Raw genomic sequence first — 22,181 nt, forward strand, 5'->3', positions numbered from 1 at the left:
TTACTCAGTTCTCTCCTAAATGGTTCCTTTTGTGTTTCTGGCTGCGTAATCATCATCTCCCCCCTGCCCGCCCCAGCTGATAGGATGTTTTCCTCAGAGGAGTGAGAGGATCCCAGAGACGATACCAGAGATGAAGAGGGGAAGAACTCGAACTGGGTTCGGCTGACCTGTCTCCACAAAGTCGTTGCTTTCTATCAAGGCTGGTTAAGCTTGAGTAACTGGGGAGAGGAGCGGAAGGTACTTCCTGCCTCTCCCCCCTTCCGCCCCCTCAGTCTGATTACTTCCCCTCCATCCGTGCTTAAAATAGACGGGGCTGAACTGAAAATAACCGAGGAGATTAAATTAAATTAAATCAGGCCTGGCTCTAAGGCAGCTGCTAATAAAATCATAAGCGTTCACATCGGTGTGGCAAAGACGAACATGCTTATTGGGTCTTTATTTTTACCCCCCGAAGTTGCTGAACCTCCCAGAGACAAAGCCAAACGAGATCAGCCTTCTGTGCCCTTTATACAAGGGACTAGGTGCAGACACCTGTGAGGCTGGTGACGGGCAGGAAATCTGTTCTCGTGAGAAGCCCGAGGGAGCCCCATCTTTCGGTGGACCCTGCCGGGCCTCCCTGCCAGGAACGTGCCGGCTGCGTGGGAGGCCGGGGTAGCCAGTAACAGCCCACACGTGAGGGCGGTACTTCCTCCAAAGGGACAAAGTGTCCCACCCCAGGCCTCTCTCCCAACCCCCTCAGGACTGAAGACTCTCCCATACGTTGTTGGGTCACCAAAAAAGGGGTCTGCGCTGATCCCGAGGGATGCACTTACCAGGAGCCACGGGGGTGGGGTGGGGGTTCGTGTCAACAAGAGACCACAATTAGCCTTTGTCTCTAGAACACCACAGTTTTTGGAGAGAGGGCCAGAGTAACAATAAACCGCGTTCCCAACCTCTCTGTTACACCATTGCCGTCTTTAATCTGAAAATGCCAAGCTGCAGATAAACATTAATTAAACTTGTGATATCAGGGCTAAGGGCTTTTTACCTGGAAAAGCCTCTTACCACCTCAACCGCAGTTAAAAAAAAAAAAAAAAAAATCTAGAAGTTCTCTTTACCTTTGGGGTCTGACTAGGCCCATCGGTCAAGAGGGGTGCCCGCCCCAAGGTGACCGCGTGCATCAAACCTAGCACATGAACTGAATTAATTCTGAAAAGACTGGGGGCTGAAGATCTTGGGTGTAGGACTTTTAATAACCAGGCTGCTCGTAGAACCACAGCCAAGGTGCCAAGGCAGTCACTGAATCGAAAACCAGCCAAGTGGAGAGGGGAAACAGGAAACGTCCCAGTACTGTAGGGCCCACAAGTCAAAGACTATCCACAGGATGAAGATTCCGTTCCTCAGGAGCCCTCAAGAGGTGGGCATTTGAGATCTAAGTGCTTTAGGGAGGACAGAATGGAGTGGGGGAGCTGCTGTTCCCAGCATAATCACCACCGTTTACAAACCAAGCAAGAGACAACATCAATTCCCCAACGGAGGGAGAGAGTAATGGTGATGATTCACAGATAAAATGTACCTTGCTTTGTCTTTCCCTTGCTGAATGGAAGCCAGGTCACCTGACTCTTTTTTTCCCCCGGAGAGAGGCTAAGAAGCCGAGAGGCATTGTTAGCATGTTGCCAACTGGTCCATTCTCGCAGTTGGAAATGCTCAGGAAAGCAAGGCCCTGGGGGTGACAGGCCGAGAGTCTCCAGGACCAAGTAAGCCACGCAGCCTGTAGACAAAGCTGCCCAGGGGGGAGGGTCATTTCGGGCCACACCGTTCACAAGCCAGGCTGGAGGGCTTTGTCCAGCTCCCAGGCCCTAATCAAACGTCTCCACCTTCCTGGCACCCGTTCTACCTTCTAACCGTGGCCCCCTTCAAAGAATGCCACTTCCTGGGGGTAAAGCCACCACTAAATCTCTTCTACATGAACACCATTTATGCTTGAGACCTGGTGTGCTGTTTTACAGCTTCTAAATGAGAGGGGTGATTAATGTGCTGGGTGGCTGGACTGGACAAATAGAGCCAAATCCATTTTTCCTTTATCCCTGGCTGTTTCTGGAAACCGGCCAGGGCAGGGATAGGTTTTGTTCAAAAGGGACTGATGAGTCATATCCAACTTTTGTACAGAAGCTTAGACACGGCCGCTGCTCTTCAGTAACTTCACGGATGTGCAACATGGTTGAAGGAAAAAGGCACCAAATTGAAAGGCAGGAGCCTGGCTTCGGTTCCTGCTCCCAAAGCAACCTTCTGCACAGCCCCGCCTGCCGGCTCCCGGCCATACTGTGTCACTTATCATCTTGTCTGCTTAGCACCACTTCCTGCTCCTGCGACATGCCCTTCCCTCACCTTGCCCGCCCTCTTCTAAGACTCTGTGCATCAGCCAGTGTCAAGGGGTCCAGAGCTGGCACGTGACCCACAGTGAGCCGATGAATCCCTTCCCTGGGACTCTGGATCGTGAAGCAGTTAGAGACAAAACTGGAGAACCACCCAGGGCCATGTTTTCTGCAACGTGGGGAGAGCCCAACATGCCATGCAAGGACGAATGACAGCAGTTCGTGTATGGACGAGGGGAGACAAAAAGCCAGCTCCTGTTTCTCGTTGCTTCCAGGGTGCCACAGCATTCCCACCGTAGCAGATTTCTTTTGATAATTTCTTCTCCGTGAGTGGGCTGAAGTTCGGTTTTGTCCCTTACACGTCCAGACACCCTACATCTAGCAGTCATGTTCCCTCTCTGAGTCGTGTGTGCGTGCGTGCACGTGTGTGTGTGTTTCCACATCTAGACCAAAGAGGTTGTGCCGTATCAGTGGTTCTCAAACTGTTCCACAGCCTCCTCGCGGGTCAAGGAGGAGGAGGGATGTGGGGGCTCCAACCTCTCCCCTTTAACCAGAGGAGCTCTGTTTAATGGGAATCTCTCTCCCAATAAGATTGCTCTGAAAGGCATCTGCTATTCAAACTTGTCCGAAAGTCACCACACCCAATGCTTCTCAAGCCTCATCCAGTTAGAGACTTGCTGGGGCCCCTGGTTCTGTCAGTTCCTCAAGAGGGGCCATGCTGAAAGGCCCCAGCAATTGGCTCTCTCTCTGGTATGTGTGTGATGCTCCCGCGGTAAAATGCGAGAGCCACAGGGAACCTCAGAGTGCATACGGTTTAAGTGCCTTCATATGAATTTGCAGAGGAGGAAGGGGAAACCTAGGGGGGGTAAAGATGAGAGTGAGGCACACGGCAGGTTAGAATCTTGAGGGCTGATATTCTCAGCTTAACATGCACACGTTCTATTCACGGAGCTCTTTCAATTCTCAAGGTGCAGATTCCAGGGTGTTCCTAGGTCATGCTTGGTAGGCACGGTAAAGGAAGACAAACGAAAGCTGGGGGTAGGTCTTCCTGGGTGTGGCTGGAATCCTGTGGTTATAGCTGACATCACGAACAAGTCCCTAAAGAGTTATGGGGTCAGTAAATGACGCAGCAGATTCCTTGAACTGTATCAGCTTAAATGTGGCTGGAACACAACTCTTCATAGAGCAACAATCCCTAATGCTTACTGAACATTAGTTAGTGGCAGTGCTGGGAGTCAATCCCAATCGATCTGACCATAAAACCAATAGCACAGTTTCTTCTAAAACCAGATCACTTTTATTATCTTAGAGACCCCCTGTATTCTTTCTTCAGGCAGCGTTGGTCATTTAACGCGTGCTGAGGTTTTGTTTTTCGGTTTTTGTTTTTGTTTTGTTTTGTTTTAATATAATGGCATCCTTCAAGAAGCTCCAAGTTTTAAGGATGACGGAGTCTCTGCTCTCTTGTGGGGCTGGGGTAGGGGACTGAAACGGGCCTCAGGGTCATCCAGAGTAGCTGGGAATTAGTACGATCTAGGAGGCTGCACTGTGCTGGTTGAAACGTGTGACGCACTCACTTTCCTTTCTGGCCTTCTTGGCGGATGTTTACCCACGAGAGTTCTGTGGGTACCCACCCAGGCAGCCCACAAAAGGAGGGTGGCAATACACAGAGAAACACGTCCTGCCCACCCTCCGTTCCAGCAGTGGTTGGCTACAGGCAGAGTGTCTTAAAGGGAGAGAGATGTCAGCATGGTGTTTTCCAGAACAAGAGTCCTCCTCCCTCAACCTCCCCACTGGGTGTTCCACGAAACAGGCATTTCTTTTGATTACATGCCTGCCTCCAGTGGGTCTAAGCTGGTGAAGCGACACTTTCTTTAACGTAACTTTCCCCAAATTCAGCACCCCCACCTCGAACACTTTTACAGGAAGTGCGCCTTGCATCTGTTCTTGCTTCATTATTCTAGGAAAAAATGCTTGACTTAGTTTTAAAAGGGGCTCTGACTGTCTTTAATTAACCACAAAACCTGCATTAATTGCCAAGGAAAATGGGTGGTGAAGTACAATCACTGTTCTCCCCAGGAAAGAGTGTCTCCCGCGGGGGACACTCTGGTGCAAAGCTTCTGCAGGTGGCCGTTCCCTACCTTATTCAAATGGGCATATTTTAGAAGAGCCCCGGGAGCGAACTCAACTCCTATTTTCTCAAGAAATCTGCACTCTTTCCAAGTGGAAATGCCTAGAAGCGGAGATGAACATAGTCTGATGTTTCTCTGCACCATTTCAGTGCTAATAACCAGAGCACGTGTACGCGTATTAGCTGGAGGTTCCTTTCAAGATGTTTGGAAAAGAATGTTCGTGGGGTGTCAGAACAGCTTAGTGCTGGAAGGGACCAAAAGACAGCATCTGCCGCTTCTGGCTTTTTAGTGGACCACTCTCATCCACCTGTGAGGATGAAATGAATCGAGGCAGGAGAAATCTCTGCATTTCTTTTGAGACATTTCTATTGGTGAACCACAATAAAACATGTTCAAGTTTTCCAACCTTGTGGTGGGGGCATGGGGAAACCAAAAGGGGCAGTTATCCGCTATTTGTTTTCTCTTCCGTCCCAATCCCCTTAACATCTCCTCTCCCCATCAAAGAGTTAAAAAAAAGTTTCAATCATGTGATCAAAAAGACATCATTTGCAAGCCTCTAAGAGATTCCTCACTTGTCTGACGCATTTACTTTCTAGAAGAAGATCAAGTTCCTTGCAATAATTTCATGGCAATTAATCTTGTGCTTAAATGATAATCCTATAATTAGAAGCAATTAAAATCCTGCACAAGAATGACCCACTCAGTCAATGTCAACGTCCCTGTATGCTAATGGCATAATCTTGAAAAAGGCCCCAGAAATGTTTCTTTCTTTCTTTCTTTTTTCCCCTCCCCTTCCCAGGAATGCAGGCATTCAAAGCCCATCTTCAAGAGTGCTCCTTCATGGCAGGAACTACTGAAGTCAAAGTGGATGATGACTGAGGTCCCTGCAAAGAATCCAGGGGCTTAAGATCATCCTAAGCAGGAAGAACAGAAACTGTGGCACTTTGAGCTTGGATACCAGGGTATTTTAAGACAAAGGCACATGCTGCATTAAGGAAATGACATGGGATTTTGCCCTTTGCCCCAGTCTTGCCGCCTCCCACGGACATCCAGTGACTAAGCAGCCACCGTGGAAAGCTATGTCTGAACTGCTGCACAGAGAACCATGCAGGAATGACAACACGTAGGAGGGCAGGCAGCTAGTTAGCACACGCCTGACATTTAGCTCTGCCACGGATAGGCCAGGATGAGGTACCACAGTCAGGATGTAAATAAGGACATGTTCCTTTTGAGAGGACGAACCTCTTTCTTGGCTGAGAAGCGTTTCTCTAAAGGATCCCGGAAGTCACGTGGCTTCCAGAATTAAGTAAAATAGGATCATTAAAAAAAATTTTTTTAAGTTTATGTATTTTGAGAGCGCGCACACATGAGTGGGAGAGGGGCAGAGAGAGAGGGAAAGAGAGAATCCCAAGCAGGCTTTGTGCTGCCAGCGCAGAGCCCAAGGCGGGGCTCGAACTCATGAAACTGCGAGACCGTGACGTGAGCTGAAACCAAGAGTCGCACACTTAAGCGATGGAGCCACCCAGGTGCGCCTAAAATAGAATCATTTTTACTTGACCAGACCTAGGGTCAAAATGCGAAGAGCTGCTTGGATCTGGGATGTAAACAGCACAGTGTAAAAACCAAGTGAGTTTTTTACTCTGTGCCTCCTGGATACTTCCGTCAACATCATCTGCTCAACAAACACATTAGGCACAGTTCAAGGCACTAGGCCGGATATAAGAGGTAAGACAACCTCCTTGTCCTTGAAGGGCCAACGGTCTGGTAGAGAGAGATTAACATGCAAATAAATGTAAGTGAAATCACATTATAAATGTTATAAAGGGCCTGGGGGGAAAGTGGTCAATTTTAGGCAAGGTAGGAAATGTTAGGAGGGGCTTCATAAAGGTATCCGGAGCTGAGTGTGAAAAAGATGTTCCTGAGAGAGTGGGGGACATGGCATACGCAAAGGTGAGGAGGAGGGAAACAGTCTGTCCCCCTGGGAAAACAGCACACAGCTTTCTCGACCATCGGAACAGTGTGTCAAAGGGGGGGTGGTTCGGGGCGGGGGAACACAAGGGATAAGACTGGGGAGGCAGGCAAGGTATTGGCTGATGAGGGGGCGACACATACATATGACATGTGATGTTGAGGAATAGCCAGTCGAGGAAGGAGACAGAGTAGATAAACCCCTTGAAAACATGCCAGGCATCACCTGGAAACATACGCATTTGAATGCGGCAACGTGCAAGTGCTTTTCCGGGGTAAGTATACTACTTTGTGTTTTTAGCTTAGACGCCGTTCTGATTTTCTTTGGCAAAGGATGTGCCGGGATGTCAAGCACCAGCAAGCTCAAGGCAGGGGACTGCTCGAGATGGGTTCCTCCAAGACTATGGGAATGTGAGAGCGGGAAGGCTCTACGATGGGAAAGAACCAGAGCCCGTCAGAAAAAGCCAGCGATGGCAGGGTGAGAAAGGACACGGGCAGGTCACATGTCTGGCCGAACACATCCTGAGGGGGGATTTGTTTCCATCCTTCTTTGCCCATTTTAATTCCTTTTTTTCCCAGCCAGATTCCCTGCTGCCATTTTTATTTCCAGCCATCATCTAAGCCTTGGGAGACGGAGGCTGGGGGGCAATGACGACGGACCCTCACTCACGATGGTGCCAACGGCGCTGTAGGAATTACAGGGGCCGCAGGACTGTCACAGAGTAGTCTCACCTGTTAGTTAACTGCAGGGCGGAAATGTGAAGTTGCAAACACTTCAGCAACAGTGTGGGTCGCGTCTGCGCCGAAGGGAAGGGGTCGTGAGCTGGTACGTAATTTCTCAGCAGAGCCAGGGGTCGGCTGCGTGAGAGTATGGGAGGCTGGTGCCCGGCGCCTGGGGTGGAGTCTCCTCCACTCTGCAGCTGCGTGACCTTGGGCAGACCCCGGGGAGCTCTTTCAGCCTGTCTCCCCAGTTACCAAATGACGATAACGACGGCACTTTTCTCGAAGGGTTGTGGTGAATCCATATACAAAAAGGCTCCCAATCAAGACCCGGTACATGGAAAGTACTTATCGATGTTGCCTTCTCTTCTCACAGGACCTAGGTGCTCAAGAAATACCAGTAGTTTCTCTGTTTTGCTCCAAGGTCCCCTTTTCCACATCTGCTACTTGTGTTTTGACTGGCTGCAAGTCCACCAGCATTCCCATCAGGAGCTCTGATGTTGGCTCACCTGGGGGCTTCCTTCCAGCTATGAGTGATCTCTACAGACAGCAACAACAAGTTCCACCTTATCATTGCCCAGGGTTCTGGGAGTTTGGTTTAAATAATTTCAAACCAACTGCGAAGTCAAAAGAACAGTACCACAAACACCTGTATGCCATTCATCTAACTTCACTATTTATCAACATTTTGCCACACACGCTTTCTGTGTGTGCGTGCATGTGCCTACCTGTATTTTCAGTCTTTTGGTTTTTTTGTTTTCCCCGAACCATTTGTAGGTTAAGTGGCAGACATCAAGAAAAGTCACCCCAATAGGACTTCAATAATGCCCTCCAAAATCTCATCACCATTATCGTCCACAAATTTCACACTGATAAAAACATCTAAAATACTGTCCAGATTCACATTCTCCCCAAACTGTCACCCCAAGTCCTATTTATAGCTATTTGTTTTAGATCCAGGACCCAATCAAGACTTACAGATTATACTTGGTTGCCATGTTTCCAGGTTCCTTTACTCAAGAACCATCCCATTGACGGTTTTCGTTTCTCTAGACTCAGGCACTTTGAAAAGTCCAGATTGGTTAACAAGTAGAATGTCCTAATATCTGGATTCATTTGCTTCATACCCCCCATGATTAGATTCAGGTTACCAGGTTTTGGCAAAGATACTTGATAGGCCATACTGTGTATCTTCTGTTCCATCACCCTAGGAGGCACATCCTTTCAGTTGGCCGTGGGTGGGGGAGGTGGAGCTTGATCACCTGGTTAAGGAAGCATGTATCAAGTGGAGAACAGAACTCACTGGAAAACATTAAATCCAAGCGACAGCATTTTGACTATTTACCCTTAGTGGGCTATCATTTAAGGATTTTTAAGAACTGCAACAATATCTCGTGTTTATCCTTTTTTAAAAGTTTGTTTATTCTGAGAGAGAAGGAGAGTGAGCACGCATGAATGGGGAGGGGGGAGAGAGAGAGAGAGTCCTAAGCAGGCTCTGCACGGGCAGTGCAGAACCCGATTTGGGGCTCAAACTCATGAAACGTGAGATCATGACCTGAGCCGAAAACCAAGAGTTGGACGCTTAACCGACTGATCCGCCCAGGTGCCCCAAGAAATGCAATAGAATCGTGAATTTTATGGAACTGGATTGTTCTTAGAGTCACCAGTAACTGTATGAATTCTGAAATTCTGCTGCATATCATGTGGGGAAGAGCAAAGGATAAACTTATTGATGTCATCAGGAACCAGGGATCAGGAGGTGGAAGAGAAAGGACTGGAGAAAGGTAAGGAAGAACCCGGGACAATCAGAACCAGAAGCACTAGTGTGGAGTCATTAAAAGAAAAAAAAAAAAAAGATTCTGACCTCTGTCTACTGCAAGGACTGAGAAGCCGTAACACCCCAGGAGCAAGGAGCACCCCAGCACCTAGACACCTAGACTTCGGATTCTTATTTCCCAGTTAAAAAAAGAAAAAAGTACCCAGGGTTACTCAGAAACATTAAGTACAATGGGAACTTCTCCTGTTCCAGAAAGAAAGGAAGTGTTAACAAAAAGAAAAAACAAAAAAAAAAAAAAACGAAAAAATAAACCCTGGTGGGTCATGTCAAAAGGTGAAGGGAGCTCTCACTGGCCATATTTTGAATAATTTGAACAGAAAAAAATTGACAGTCAAAAAGAACTTGTGGGCTCAAACTGCCACTTAAAAAAATGTAGGGGGGGTGGTAAATGAAAAGCCTTTCTTTCAGACAAATGCCAGCAAATGATCATAGAAGGAACTGCAGAATTAGAGAGTCACCACTGTGCAACCATGAATGTGATAACTGGTTACGGCCCCTCCGTGGATGCTATGACCCCTGGATGGAAGACTGCTGGTCTCCAAATAGGACACCCAGACTCCTTATTAATTATAAACAGAAACAGGTGCCTCTGTAGTGGAGGGGTCGAGGAAAATACCCAAACTAGGTGATCAATGGAGTCTCACCAGTAACGGACAATGTGGATATACCTGAGGGTAAGCTGTTTCTTGCTGACCTCTCTCTATCCCAAACCCCAGGCCAGCTCCATCGGCTGCGTTACCTATCGTGCTCCTGGGCTGGATCCAGATCCCGCAGCCAAGATTTTATTTCGTAGAAATTACCTCTGAGTAATAGCTTCTCCTTTAAGCAAGCAGCTCAGGCCAACTCCTCCTTCCTGGCAGCCTCACACTGATTATTTTATTCCACAAGCCCGTCCGCCATTGGGGGAAAGATCCCTACAAAGCTTTCAGGAACCAGTGGACCACCTGCTCTGCCCCCTTTCTCGGCATTGACAAAGAAAGTCGAGGGTCACTGTGAACCTCAGGGTGAGGTCCGGAGTTCAGGCTTGGAGACTGATGCTCTGTCCTTGTTGAAAACCTAGCCACTTGCAACTTAAAATCCTCCTGTTTCAGAAAGACATATTTAACCCAGAGCCCATACTCCATGGCCCCTAAGAACTGTGCAGTCTGTAAACCTGAGGACTATAGCCCTGATCCCCTGAAAATGGAAAGAAGTTTCCTTCCAGCTCTCCCCACCTGACACTCAAAATTTGCCAAATCCTGGACTGTGTCGAACCTCCTGAACACGCTATGTCCTTCCACAGCTCTGCACCTGTATCTGAAATGCCTTCCTATCTTCACGGTCACCTGCTACATAAAGCTGTCTGCAGCTTTCACAGGGCAGGTGAGGTGTCGCTCACCCAAGCTCTGACCACCCATGAAGGCATCTGGCACACTACCGGTCATTCTTCATTTTTTTTTTTTTTTAAATGACTTAATTCCACCTGCCCCCTCCCCTCCAAAGATCACACATTCCATGATGAAAGACATGTCTTAATTATCTTTGCTTCCTTGGTGCCTTAAGAGAGCCTGACACACGTTCAATAGATGTATTAATGAATGGATGAATCAAAGAATGATTATGACACAAAACTGAATCTCATTGCCTTGACTCTGCAGCCTATGTACTAACAAGACAGGAAAATACATGGAGGGAATATAATTTAAGAACAATACTTGGGGTGCCTGGGTGGCTCAGTTGGTTGTTTTCGATTTTGGCTCAGGTCATGATCTCACAGTTCGTGGGTTCGAGCCCCGCATCAGGCTCTGTGCCGACAGCTCAGAGCCTGGAGCCTGCTTTGGATTCTGGGTCTCCCTCTCTTTCTACCCCTTCTCCTGTTCGTTCTCCATCCTTCTCTCTCAATAAATGAATAAACATTAAAAAAAAAAAAAGTTAAAAAAAAAACAACAATATCATGACCACAAGTTTCACTGCTAGGGTGGTGAGGCATGGGCACCAAAATGCACACAGCCTCAGAAGGCAGAGAAGGATGTGACCTTTCTGCTTCAGGGAGCCCCAGATCCTGCCCCAGGCCCTCCCCTCCCCCACAGAACTCAGTGGAGAACTTAGATCTCCACGCCAAATTAACCACCCAGAGTATTTGAGAAAATGAGACTCTTCTGCAGAATAATCTATTTGTGGGAGACATGTGTTCTTGGAGAAGCTGTAAAGCATATGATCCTTTTTCCATTTACTTACAACATTAAATTGAAAATTTGTTCCCACGAGGGAATTTTTTTTTTTTACCATTCCTCTAAAAGCCAAATAAAAGAGCGCACAAGAATGTAGAAAACCTATTAAAACCGCATATTGAAAGAAATAAAAATGACACAGTTCAGATAACATCAGCGCCACTGCCCAAAGGCAAAAAAATAAAAATATACCACTAACGCGGAGCCCTTTCCCATGAATACTGTACCAAGCTAGAAAGGAAACTCATCTCTGGTTTCAAAAGGCAGATTTCTGTCCCAAAGCAGGAGTCTGTTGGGAGTTTCTATTTTAATTTGGGAATTAGTTTCAATTTGAGCGATTCTGCACAGGTAAAAATGGAGATGAGCGAATCTAACCATTAACACAGCTGCTCAGGGTTTAAAAGCGTTTTCCAAGATAGCACTCGCATTGGGACATAAGCTCTACTCGTGATGGTTCACTGTGTATACCGGGTTCTTCCAAGTGTCTGTGGTTCTCAGTCTCCTCCATGGCGTATCATTTAGCACCCATGTCATTAAGCATTTAATTTTACATGCGCTTGGACTGTCTATTAATTCCTTTTAAAGTTACTTTCTTTCTCCCCTGGCTTTAAGTCTCACATTTGGACCTTCTGCACCTTCACAGAGCCTGTGGAGTGAAGATGGGCTTGCTATTTATTCAAAAGGAGCCCCTTTAATAGGGAGAGAATTGGGAGGTTCGCAGCCTCGGGGCTGAAAGCCCCCCGGGGCGTCGGACGTGGACTGGAGCTCTACCGCCATCACTTTCCATTTCGTTACGATTTCTTCCCTTCTCTCGGCTCATTCGCACGACTCGAAAGCAAGGATAATCATAGCAATTTGTGGCACTGTTTGAGGGGTCACTGGAACAAGGAAGGGAAAGCACTCAGCACAAAGAAAGGTCCAGTCTTATAAACACTGAGTATAGAGTACGTACTCAATAAATGGTAGCTACTGTTATTTAAAATGCGTTAAGACAAACTTGTGCCTGAAACTACTAGGTTAGGAGATTGGGCAGGTAATGCAGCGAGGGGAGGGGTGGGGGGTGGGGAGGATCACCAGTAGGTTCTGCTCCAAAGGGGCTTCATGCTGTAGTTCTTGTAGTCTTTTCCCACGGGAATAAGAGACATCAGAAGTCTTCTCTTTGGCTCTTTTTAAAGCAATTTCTAGTGACTAACTACAGCTACACAGGAACCTGTTTTCTAGAAGTTTATCAGGTACTATTTAAAAACATGTCTACTGGGGTGTCTGGGTGGCTCAGTCAGTTAAGCGTCTGACTGCAGCTCGGGTCATGATCTCACGGTTCGAGGGTTCGGGCCCCGCGTCGGGCACTGTGCTGACAGTGTGGAGCCTGAAGCCTGCTTCAGATTCTGTGTCTCCCTCTCTCTCTGTTCCTCCCCTGCTCATGCTCTCTCAAAAATAAATATCCAAAAAATAATAAAAATAAAAACGTGTCTACTTTGATGCTTCAACTATGGTCACAGAAGAACGTTAATATGGCAGAAGGGGACTGGGTGAAGGGAACCCTGTACTACTTCTGGAATTTTTATTTTCTTTGCATTTGGACGGTAAGCTCTACTTATGTTTTTTTTTTTTGTGTTCTCATTACATTAAGGTTAACTCTGATTCTGAAAATCTCAAATTACTCCAAATTAAAAGTTCTGGGCAAATGATTATTACTTAGTTCCTTGAGTTTGGGGCTTTTCCTACTTAGGATTAGGTTTCCTTGACATAAATGATAACCATATTTAAAAAAAATAGATTTGCTATGAATTATGTGTCCCCCCAGAATTCATATGTTGAATCCTTAACCCCTAAGGTGATGGGAACCCCTAACTGCTTGAATATGGGGCCTTGGGGAAATAATGAAGTCATGACAGCAGGGACCTCACGATGGGATTGGTGCTCTTATAAGAAGACACACCAAAGAGCTTACTTCCTCTCTCTTTCCGCTCCCAAGTGATGACATAGCTAGACAATCATCTACAAACCAAAATAAGAATCCTCACCAAGAACTTTGATCTTGGACTTCCCGGCTTCCAGAGCCGCGCTAAAGAAATGTTTGTTGTTTAAGCCACCTAGTCTATAGTATTTATTATAGCAGCCAGAATTAAGACGAGGTTCCAATTCTTACTGACACTATCGTTGAAATCTCTCTACTTCTAGCGATTAAACACTTAACTACTAAATTTACCACCTACTTGACTTGGCATGAGTCACTTAATTTTTTTGTACCTTCATCTATAAAGTAAGGGTAACAAAGTAAACTTCCACACAGGTTTGTAGAGTTTAACTATGCCAGGTGCTTAGAAAATGGCCCTTTGGCACGGATGGGCTCAGCTGGTTGAGCGTCTGACTCCTGACTTCAGCTCAGGTCATGATCCCAGGGTCCTAGGATTGAGCCCTGCTTTGGGCTCTGTGCTGAGTGTGGAGCCTGCTTGAGATTCATTCTCTCTCTCTCTCTCTCTCTCTCTCTCTCCCTCTGCCCCTCTCTACCACTTTCTCTCTCTCAAATTAAAAAAAAAAAAAAAGGAAGTACCTCCTTTGTGGGCACCACTCACGTTAGCTGCTGTTGCCATTATTGTGAAGCCATTGCTGGATTCACATTCCTAGAGCTAGATCTAGGCAAAACATTTTAGACCAATTCTCAAGAGACTTGACTTAGATTGTCGCCGTAAGCTACGCTCGTTGGCTTTCCTGCGTGAGAAGTGTAACTCAGTGAAGGGTGTTGTCTCCTAAGATGATCTGACAGTTGTGAATCAGGTTCAACTGTAGGCAATGGTGGGGCAGTTAGTGTGGGAGCCCTAGGACCACACTCCTTGCTGACCCTGCAGGATGGGACCTGGCCTTTGTCTTCTGTACCACGTGCCACACTAGCCAGGCATCGGTGCCCCTCGGTGCGGTTTTACACGTGCAAGCCTCTCAAGGCTCGGAGGAGACTGTGGAAAACCCGGGCAGCACCACACGGTTGCTGCTTTTCTTCCAGGAGAAGGCATGGGGCAGGTGCAGCGTGCAGGGTGCTTTGCTGTATTCGGAAACAGGATGAATGAGAGCTGAACACTTAAAAACCCTGCCCCGGCATTCCGGTCTCACAGTGGGCTGTGCACCTCACAATTAGGCTCCGACTGTTCACCTGCGAGGTCTATTATATTGCCAACAGCAGTAGCTTTATAAAGCGAAGGAAAAACACTGAAATGTTTAGCCAATAGGCAGTCTACATTATGCTTCTGAATCCCTTACCACGCACTGCTTTATGGTCATTTTCTCCCAAACTGCACACTCCCTGCTCCCAGCACATGACTTCGATGAGGCAAGAGCCTCAGTAGAAAAGAGAGCAAGGGTAAAGGTGTGACGGTACCGACACTGTCATGGCCCCCAAGGCATGGCCCCTGTCCCCCTGTCACCGGGGGACATTCTCATGGCCCCCAAGGAGCCTCACTTCCTCCGGGCAGACAGCACTGGTGCCCTCAAGGCCAGAGGGGCGCTGGCCGCCAGCCCAGAGGGCAGAGTGGACCCCACCAGCAGCGCCAGTCCAATCAAAGGGAAACGGAGGTGAGAGCCGCGGCCCCAGAGGCGAGGGTGCAAAGCAATGGTCTGAGAAAACGAAGGAACGTCCCTAAAACCAAAAGGTCAAAACAGATTGTGTGCCCATGACAAGGATGTGGTTCATAAATCGGTCTTGACCCTTAGCGACGTTTGGTTTCTTTCACAAGGTGACCCCAGTGGCGAAGTGTGTTGACCCTTTCTTAGCAGCACCTCAACATCTTTTGATTTTTCTCTAAAGTCTTACCTGAGGGGGCAGCACTGGGTAGAGAGGTGGATTACTTTTCAAACTAAAAAATACCTGAGGATGTTTTCAGCAGCCAGCTTCCTCTGGAACTCCTCCTCTCCCCACCCCCCACCCCCTTCAAGGGACCCTGCCAGTCCTTCTTCTACAGTACCTTCCGTTATTTACAAATAAATAACAACACGGTCTTTCCATTTGTTTGATAGCTTAAACTTCCTAAATACAAATGGAAACATAATACCTTCGCTATTCAAATGAAAACGAACACCCCTGGGAGAGAAAAGAGAGGGTATGGTAGCACATGAGGGAACCCCAAGGACACAGAAACAAGGCAGAAGGCTGACGATGGACCGTAAAACCATAAATCGACATGGAGTGGACCACAGAAAAGATCGGCCAAGTGTCTGAGGACACATGATGAGTCCTGGGCCAACAAGTCTCTAGGACGACTTGTTTCTGGGTATCTTGTGGAGACACCCAGAGTGGATCTGGTGGGAAACCAAAGGAAAGGCCATGCTTTGGCACAGCCCACACAGACACAGCCCCCGGGAGGGAATGTTCTGGGCCGTGGGCGGGGAATCCTGGTCCCCCGACTGCACTGTTTACAGGCGGCACCCTTGGTGCCACCAGGAGAAGCAGGGGGTCTGGAGTCGAAATGGCACAGTTCCACCCTGGCTCCTCACCTGCTCTGTGACATTCCCAATTTCTCATCTCTCTCTGCCTCGGTTTCCTCTTCTGGGAAATGAGGCCACTGTGCCGGTGGTTGAGAGGACTAAATCAATGATCTATGGTGAAATTCTCAGCACCTGATGCAGAGGAAGCGTAACTCGATAACGCGATGGCTGTTTCTTGTTTCCTGTTGGTGTCCTCAAGAGGGTGGGCTGATTGGGTCACCGCGGCCCGAGGCCATTACACATCTGGATCATCCACCCATCTCCCCCCACCCTGGTGCACTCCCACCGACGGCATTTTGTTTAATTGGCTTCCCTGTCCCCCTGTCACCGGGGGACGGTACACGGGCCGTGCCGTCAGAGCACCTCCGTCTCCACGGCAGTTCTGACTCTAAGGCGCTGGAGCAGCTGGGAAGTCGGCACACAGTGTGGTCTCTGGGGAGGCGTGTTCATGGGAAATCGGTGGCTCGGAGTCTGACCAGCTCCGAGGCGGTGACGGACCCTCTTGACCTGGACCCCAACGCCCTCGGAGAAGCTGCGCATGCCTCACACCTCCACAAGCATGCCTTACCTGTGACATGGAGCTTTTCATCGGTGACCTCAGCCTTCAGGTAGATCCGGCCCCTCTTCTCTGTGTGGTCCATCCCACAGAGGCTGGGGACATTGATCACACACTGCTTGTGCACGTTCATATCACAGGCTGTGAATCAAGAAAGCAAAGGGTAAGGCTGGACATATGGGCTCAAACCATCACCTCCTCAGTGTTTTGCTGTATGAGCACAAGTGAAAATGAGCTACCCTCTAACTCGATACTTTGCTATAATGTTTTTGGTGACACCAAGAACTGTTAGCAGATGTCCCTTACCACACAGGCTCCGTGTGACAATATCCTTAAAATACCCGTGCCATATTTGTCCAGTCTTAACTGAAGCAAAATGCCCCTGCCTGCTCGTCTGTGGATGCTTCAAATATTTAACACTACAGAATGCACACAGGTAAATGCATACAAAGCACAGACTACTTAGTATTTCACGCACGCAGAGGCAAATTATATGCACATTTTAAACAGAGGATATTCTTTGCCAAATAATTTCTTATGCCTTTCTGAGCTGACCACTCAGCAAGAATATGAGTCCATGGGGCGAGTACAGGAAGTTTGGAAAATTTCTTGCCTTAGTTCACTCTGTATCTCTGAGAAGGCTTCAGTACGTTGCATTCTTTTTTTTTTTTTTTTTTTTTGAAGAACTTGTATTTGAGATTTTAAACCTGTCTTCAAATATTTAAATATTATTCTAAGTAAAACAAATACACGCCTGGCATGCTGAGCCATTCCTTACCAGCTGACATTACGTGGGTGAGATAGGGAGGAATAAAAAGATCAGTCTTCGTGCCGTGAACCAAAGAAACTCTGGAGAGAATCCTGTGTGTTGAACGCAAACATGAGTGCCTGTGTAGGTGTTCCAGCTCTACTGCTCTTGTCCCTTCAGGCTGCCAAGAGGAGCGATGGCCACTGGACTCCTCACACGCCCCCAGTGGGATGCTACGAGGCTCTTCCGTAGCATTCAAGGTGGAGCCTTCGTGTTCATTTCATTTTGAGTGTTTAACATGGTGAGGTAAATTGCAAAAAGCATCGCAAATAACATATATTTGCTATAATTCAAGGCGGAAAGGAGGATAATGGTCACAAATGAGGAAAGGACAATTGGCCGATTCACAAACGTGAATTCTGTTTAGGTTTCTATTTCTGAAGCTAACCATTCAGAATCAAGCACCTTGAGGCAGCCAATATAAACGCTCCTGAAAAGGTGTGCTATCCATCGGACTTGTATTAACCACATCCGGTCTGTAAGTGCTTGGGCAGAATTGTAACTTGGAAGAAATAAAGGCCAGCCTCTCTGCAAAGGACAGGCACAACAGGGACGCAAAAGTGCCCTGGGTTGTATCCCTGTCTTGACTCCCCCATTAGCAGCTTTGAGATCTTGGAAAACTCAAGTGCTCTCTCTGATCCCATTTCCTACTCTGCAAACCAAGGGGCTGTTCTGGACAGTGGTTGCTAAGGTCGTTCCCCTACCAAGCAGAATTGCACACAGTATTGTAACCCTACGACATGCGAAGCACAGAAAGAGATACCTTCTCTGTGGAAGTTAAGGGAGGTGTTGGGGTCCTGGCACCCGTGAGCTTCTTGGCTTCCCTTGAGGAAGGAGCACAGGCCCCAGAAGCCATACGACTCCAAGGAAAAGAGCTGACCACAAAACAAAACCAAACAAAAGCACTGGCCCAGTTCAGCGGCTTTCAAAATTTTTTAGTAGTGGGACCCATTTTTCCAACAAAATCTTAAGCAGAATCCCAACATATAAACCAGACGAGTGTTCCTTCATTAGCATAAGCCTAGTTAACAAATTCAAATTTATACCATTTATTCGGTATAAAGACATTCGTGGATAACCTATAGAGCCCCCTGATCCAAACAGAACCGTGAAACCAGCTGTCTCGGTTCAGCCCTGACAGGGCACTTACTTCTGTGCTTTGTTAAAGTTGTCCCGCAGCCCCAAATCCAGACTCAGAACAGAAGCATATGTAGAGATGGTAAATGTTGTTCGACAACATACAACCTGGTTGGCTCTTCGGTTAAGTGGATTCGGCAGCAGAAACTTGGCTGCACGCTCAGCCCCGTGAGTAAAGCTGGCAGAACACGGTCTCCACCATCATCTCCAACTTGTCAAGCTTGAGTGTGTAACACACTGAATGAAGCGTTCACTCTTGTTCCAAGTTTTAAAATACTTAGGAGTGTATTTACAAATGCACTTAGAATTCACATTCGCAGAATCCCTGAAAAACCATGTCTTTGGAATCCCAGGGTTTCTCAAAACACAGAAAACCACTGGTCTGGATCATCACAAAGGTTTTGTTTAGGCTATTAAATTTGACAGCTCTCTAAGGTGAAGAACCCCCATGTGCTGAGAAACCATCCATCTGTTCTATAACGTTCATTTAACCTTGATTTGTATATACACCGCCTCCGTTCCATGCAGGACACACAGAGCTTTTGGCCATAATAGCAATATTTAACAAATGGCAATATATTGATGTTTCCCCAACACTCTCCTGTCTACCAGAAAAACAGGTTCGGTAATTACCTTTTTGTGTCCTAAAAGTAGAAACCACTATTGAAACAGATAAACGGCCTGGAGAATCTCATAAGAACGATCAAAACAAAGAGTTTCCATAGTTGTTTTCCTTCTACCTGGTGCTTGATGACAATACACGCAGGACAAAAAAGGAGAGTGCAGGGGGGCTGACGCCTTGTCCACGGTCTTCGTGATTGCATCTCTAACCGGACTGACAGAAACTTGATCTGTCCATGAACGTGCAGGGTGAGCAAACTTAAGATGTCTGGTTTTTATTTTCATTGTAGTTTCAGTTTTAAGGAGAGCCTACTGGATTTTTCCACAGTCCACCCACTAATTAGAGACACAGGAAGATAATGACTAGGGTTGCTTAGCTTATCGTGAAGCCTAACCAAATGTGGAATCTGGAGGTGGGGGAGTCTACCTTCAACGCATGGCATTTGCTTTGGGGTTTGAGTAGCCTGCATTTTACAGTGATGGAAGATTTCCACCACAAAAAACGGTGACAGTACTAACTTCATTTATAAATCGGGTGTTCTTTGTGTGTGTGTGGCGGGGGGGGGGTTCACAATCAGGCAAGTAAGTAGTTTAAAAAATCAGAACACTGACAGTGGAGCGATCCTATATTTTTCTGGTGTGGTATGTATTTGAACGGGTTCTTTTTATTTATTCAAAAAATCTTTTTAAATGTTTGTTTATTTTTGAGAGAGAGAGCGAGCGAGCATGAGCCGGGGAGAGGCAGAGAGGGAGGGAGACACAGAATCCGAAGCAGGCTCCAGGCTCCCAGCTGTCAGCACAGAGCCCGACTCGGGGCTCGAACTCATGAATGGTGAGATCATGACCTGAGCTGAAGTCGGACACTTAACCGACTGAGCCACCGGGGTGCCCCCGAATAGGGTCTTTTTATTGATGAGTTCGTGTTGAGAAGTTACTAAACCCGAAGTGCCCTGCAAACCCTGCACGTACACGGCAGAGCCTCACCTGATCTAGTGGAAAAAGAAAACTTACTTACTGTCACATTTCATCCCTTGATGGATAAGTCCATACAGCAATGACCCACAGTGATCACAGAAGGTGGGGCTTCCATAAGTGTGGATTTTAAACTTGTGCTTGCTCCTGGGGTCCTGGTGGGGAGAAGAAGCGCATTGTTCAGTCCAGTCACAAAAGAAACACATTTTTGGACTAAGCCAAGTTCAGGCCCTGCCTCTTCCCCTCCCCACGTCGAGGTTCAATAGAACCAGACTGCGCACCATTCTCTGGGATAATTGCACGGGTGGTGGTGACTTTGCCACATTGAGTTTTTATGAGCTGCCCACTTTGAGCCATATAAGAAATACCCATGTTTCCTTTCTTTATGGGGTGTAATTTCCACACACCAGGGTTTTCACCAATGTTACCACCTCAGGACCTAGAATCATAATAGTGCTGGAGGGCAAGCCCAGTGTCTTAGATGCCACGGTATTTATTGCTGGGTCTCTCGCGCCTAGCACAGGCTGCAGCACAAGGCAGATACGAAATCAGGGTGTATTTGTGAAGCTGAACGGAGTGATCCTGGATCTGCTTAATGGAGTATGGGTGATCTCCTTTTGGGCGAGTTTTCTAGAAGTACGATATTAAGACCAGATATGCACCCAAACCAACAGAGACATCTTCCTGCTTCTGCACTATTTCCCGTAACATTATATGCATTTGCACAGGGAAGCTCCAAGGTAATCAGGTGAAAATTGGAAATGCACTGAAAGTATACTCCCCATGGCCCCCTGCTGCCATCTCATTACTTTCCCTAGCATAACATACAAATTACTGAAGGTACAAAACAGCTTTCTCTCAAATAGCCTTTCTGTTCCTCAATCTATAGACAGATCGCAGATAAGGAACTAAACGTTATATACAGCCTAGCAGAGTAAGTAAAGAGCATGGACCCTGCAGTCAGACGGCTTGGGTTCAGTTCCAGGGTGACTACCTCCGAGAAGTGGGACCTCGGACAAATATCATTTCCTCCACAACTGCAAACTGGGAAATTAACAGTACCTATCTTACAGAGCTGTTACGAAGACAAGTCAGTCTTGTTAAATGCTTGGGTGGGTCTATCTAGGTAGATTAGCCCCTCTGCTTCTTGGATCTCCATTACTAATATGCAAACATAGAGGGTTGAGCAGAAAGACTTTCATGTCCCACTTGAAATATTAAAAAAAAATTTCAGGGGCACCTGGGTGGCTCAGTCGGTTGAGCATCTGACTTCGGCTCAGATCATGATCTCACGGTTTGTGAGTTTAAGCCCCGCATCAGGCTCTGTGCTGACAGTGCTCTGGATTCTATGTCTCCCTCTCTCTCTGCCCCTCCCCTGCTCTCTCTCAAAAATAAACCAACATTAAAAAAAAAAAAATTCATACTCAAGTCTGTTTATCAGGGCACTTCCTTGTTAAATTCCTCCTCCTGAATCATTTTTGGTGGCCCAATCAGCTGTAACTACAGAGCTGCCATTGACTGAACTAAGAGAAGACAAAAGAGGAACAAGGCTTTGGGGATGGGCATGAGGTCAACAGCTCCACTGCAGGCAAGGTAAGCTTGACTTATCCCATTAGTCTAGTGCTGTGTATACACGAAAGAAAGATACTTTTGGCTTTTGACTTTCTAAAAGCCTAGATGCTGGTGGTGACTTGAGGGAATTCCAAAGGTGATTTTGATTCTATAAGATGACTTATCTTTTGGTTGACTTTAGAGTCTAAAATCTAGGCCACATATGCCAATGAATTACACAGCCGACCCTTGAACAATGCAGGGGGGAGGAGGGAGTTAGGGGTATCGACACCCACTCCCCCACAGTTGAAAATCCATGTATAACTTTGACTCCTCCCAAACTTAACTACTAATAGCCTACAGTTGACTGGAAGCCTTACCAGGAACATAAAATAGTTGATTAACACATTTTGTACGCTATAGGTCATATATACTGTAGTCTTGTAATGAAACTAGAGGAAAATAAATGTTAAGAAAAACAAAAGAGAAAGTAATACAAAATCCATGTATATGTGGATTCATGCAGTTCAAATCTAGGTTGTTCAAGCGTCAACCATAATTACTTTTTAAAGTCATAAAACTTAAAATTCTAGAATATTTCAATTATGCAGAATCTTATAAAGAATATTACGCTAAACATGCAAGCACCAGACTCGATACATGTTAACATTTCATTTTTCCCTGTATTATTATCTTCAGTCTGCAGAGGCATTAGTGACCTTCAAAGTCACGTGGCCAGGGAAGGGCTCAGATAGGATCCGACCAACGTTTGCATCTTTAACACTGATTCCCATCCAAGAGCTTTGAAAAAAATCCATCCAGGATCTTAACATATTTTCAAA

General features: G+C 46.8%; 1 protein-coding gene across 4 annotated transcripts in view; it reads right to left on the bottom strand.

Annotated features, from left to right (window-relative positions):
* PRKCA (protein kinase C alpha) overlaps nucleotides 1–22,181 on the bottom strand; it is a 393,952-nt gene that overhangs the window by 102,887 nt on the left and 268,884 nt on the right. For all 4 annotated transcript variants that reach the window (XR_008294375.1, XM_027048026.2, XM_027048028.2 and 1 more), the window contains 2 exons: nucleotides 19,832–19,943; nucleotides 16,263–16,391 (listed from right to left, as the gene is read on the bottom strand). Coding sequence is in view for 3 of the 4 variants with exons in the window: in XM_027048026.2 (XP_026903827.1) it covers nucleotides 16,263–16,391; nucleotides 19,832–19,943 (241 nt within the window). In the remaining variant the exon portion in view is untranslated. The remainder of the gene's footprint in view (nucleotides 1–16,262; nucleotides 16,392–19,831; nucleotides 19,944–22,181) is intronic.

This window comes from Acinonyx jubatus, chromosome E1 (assembly GCF_027475565.1).
Source record: "Acinonyx jubatus isolate Ajub_Pintada_27869175 chromosome E1, VMU_Ajub_asm_v1.0, whole genome shotgun sequence".
Taxonomy (NCBI): Eukaryota; Metazoa; Chordata; class Mammalia; order Carnivora; family Felidae; genus Acinonyx; species Acinonyx jubatus.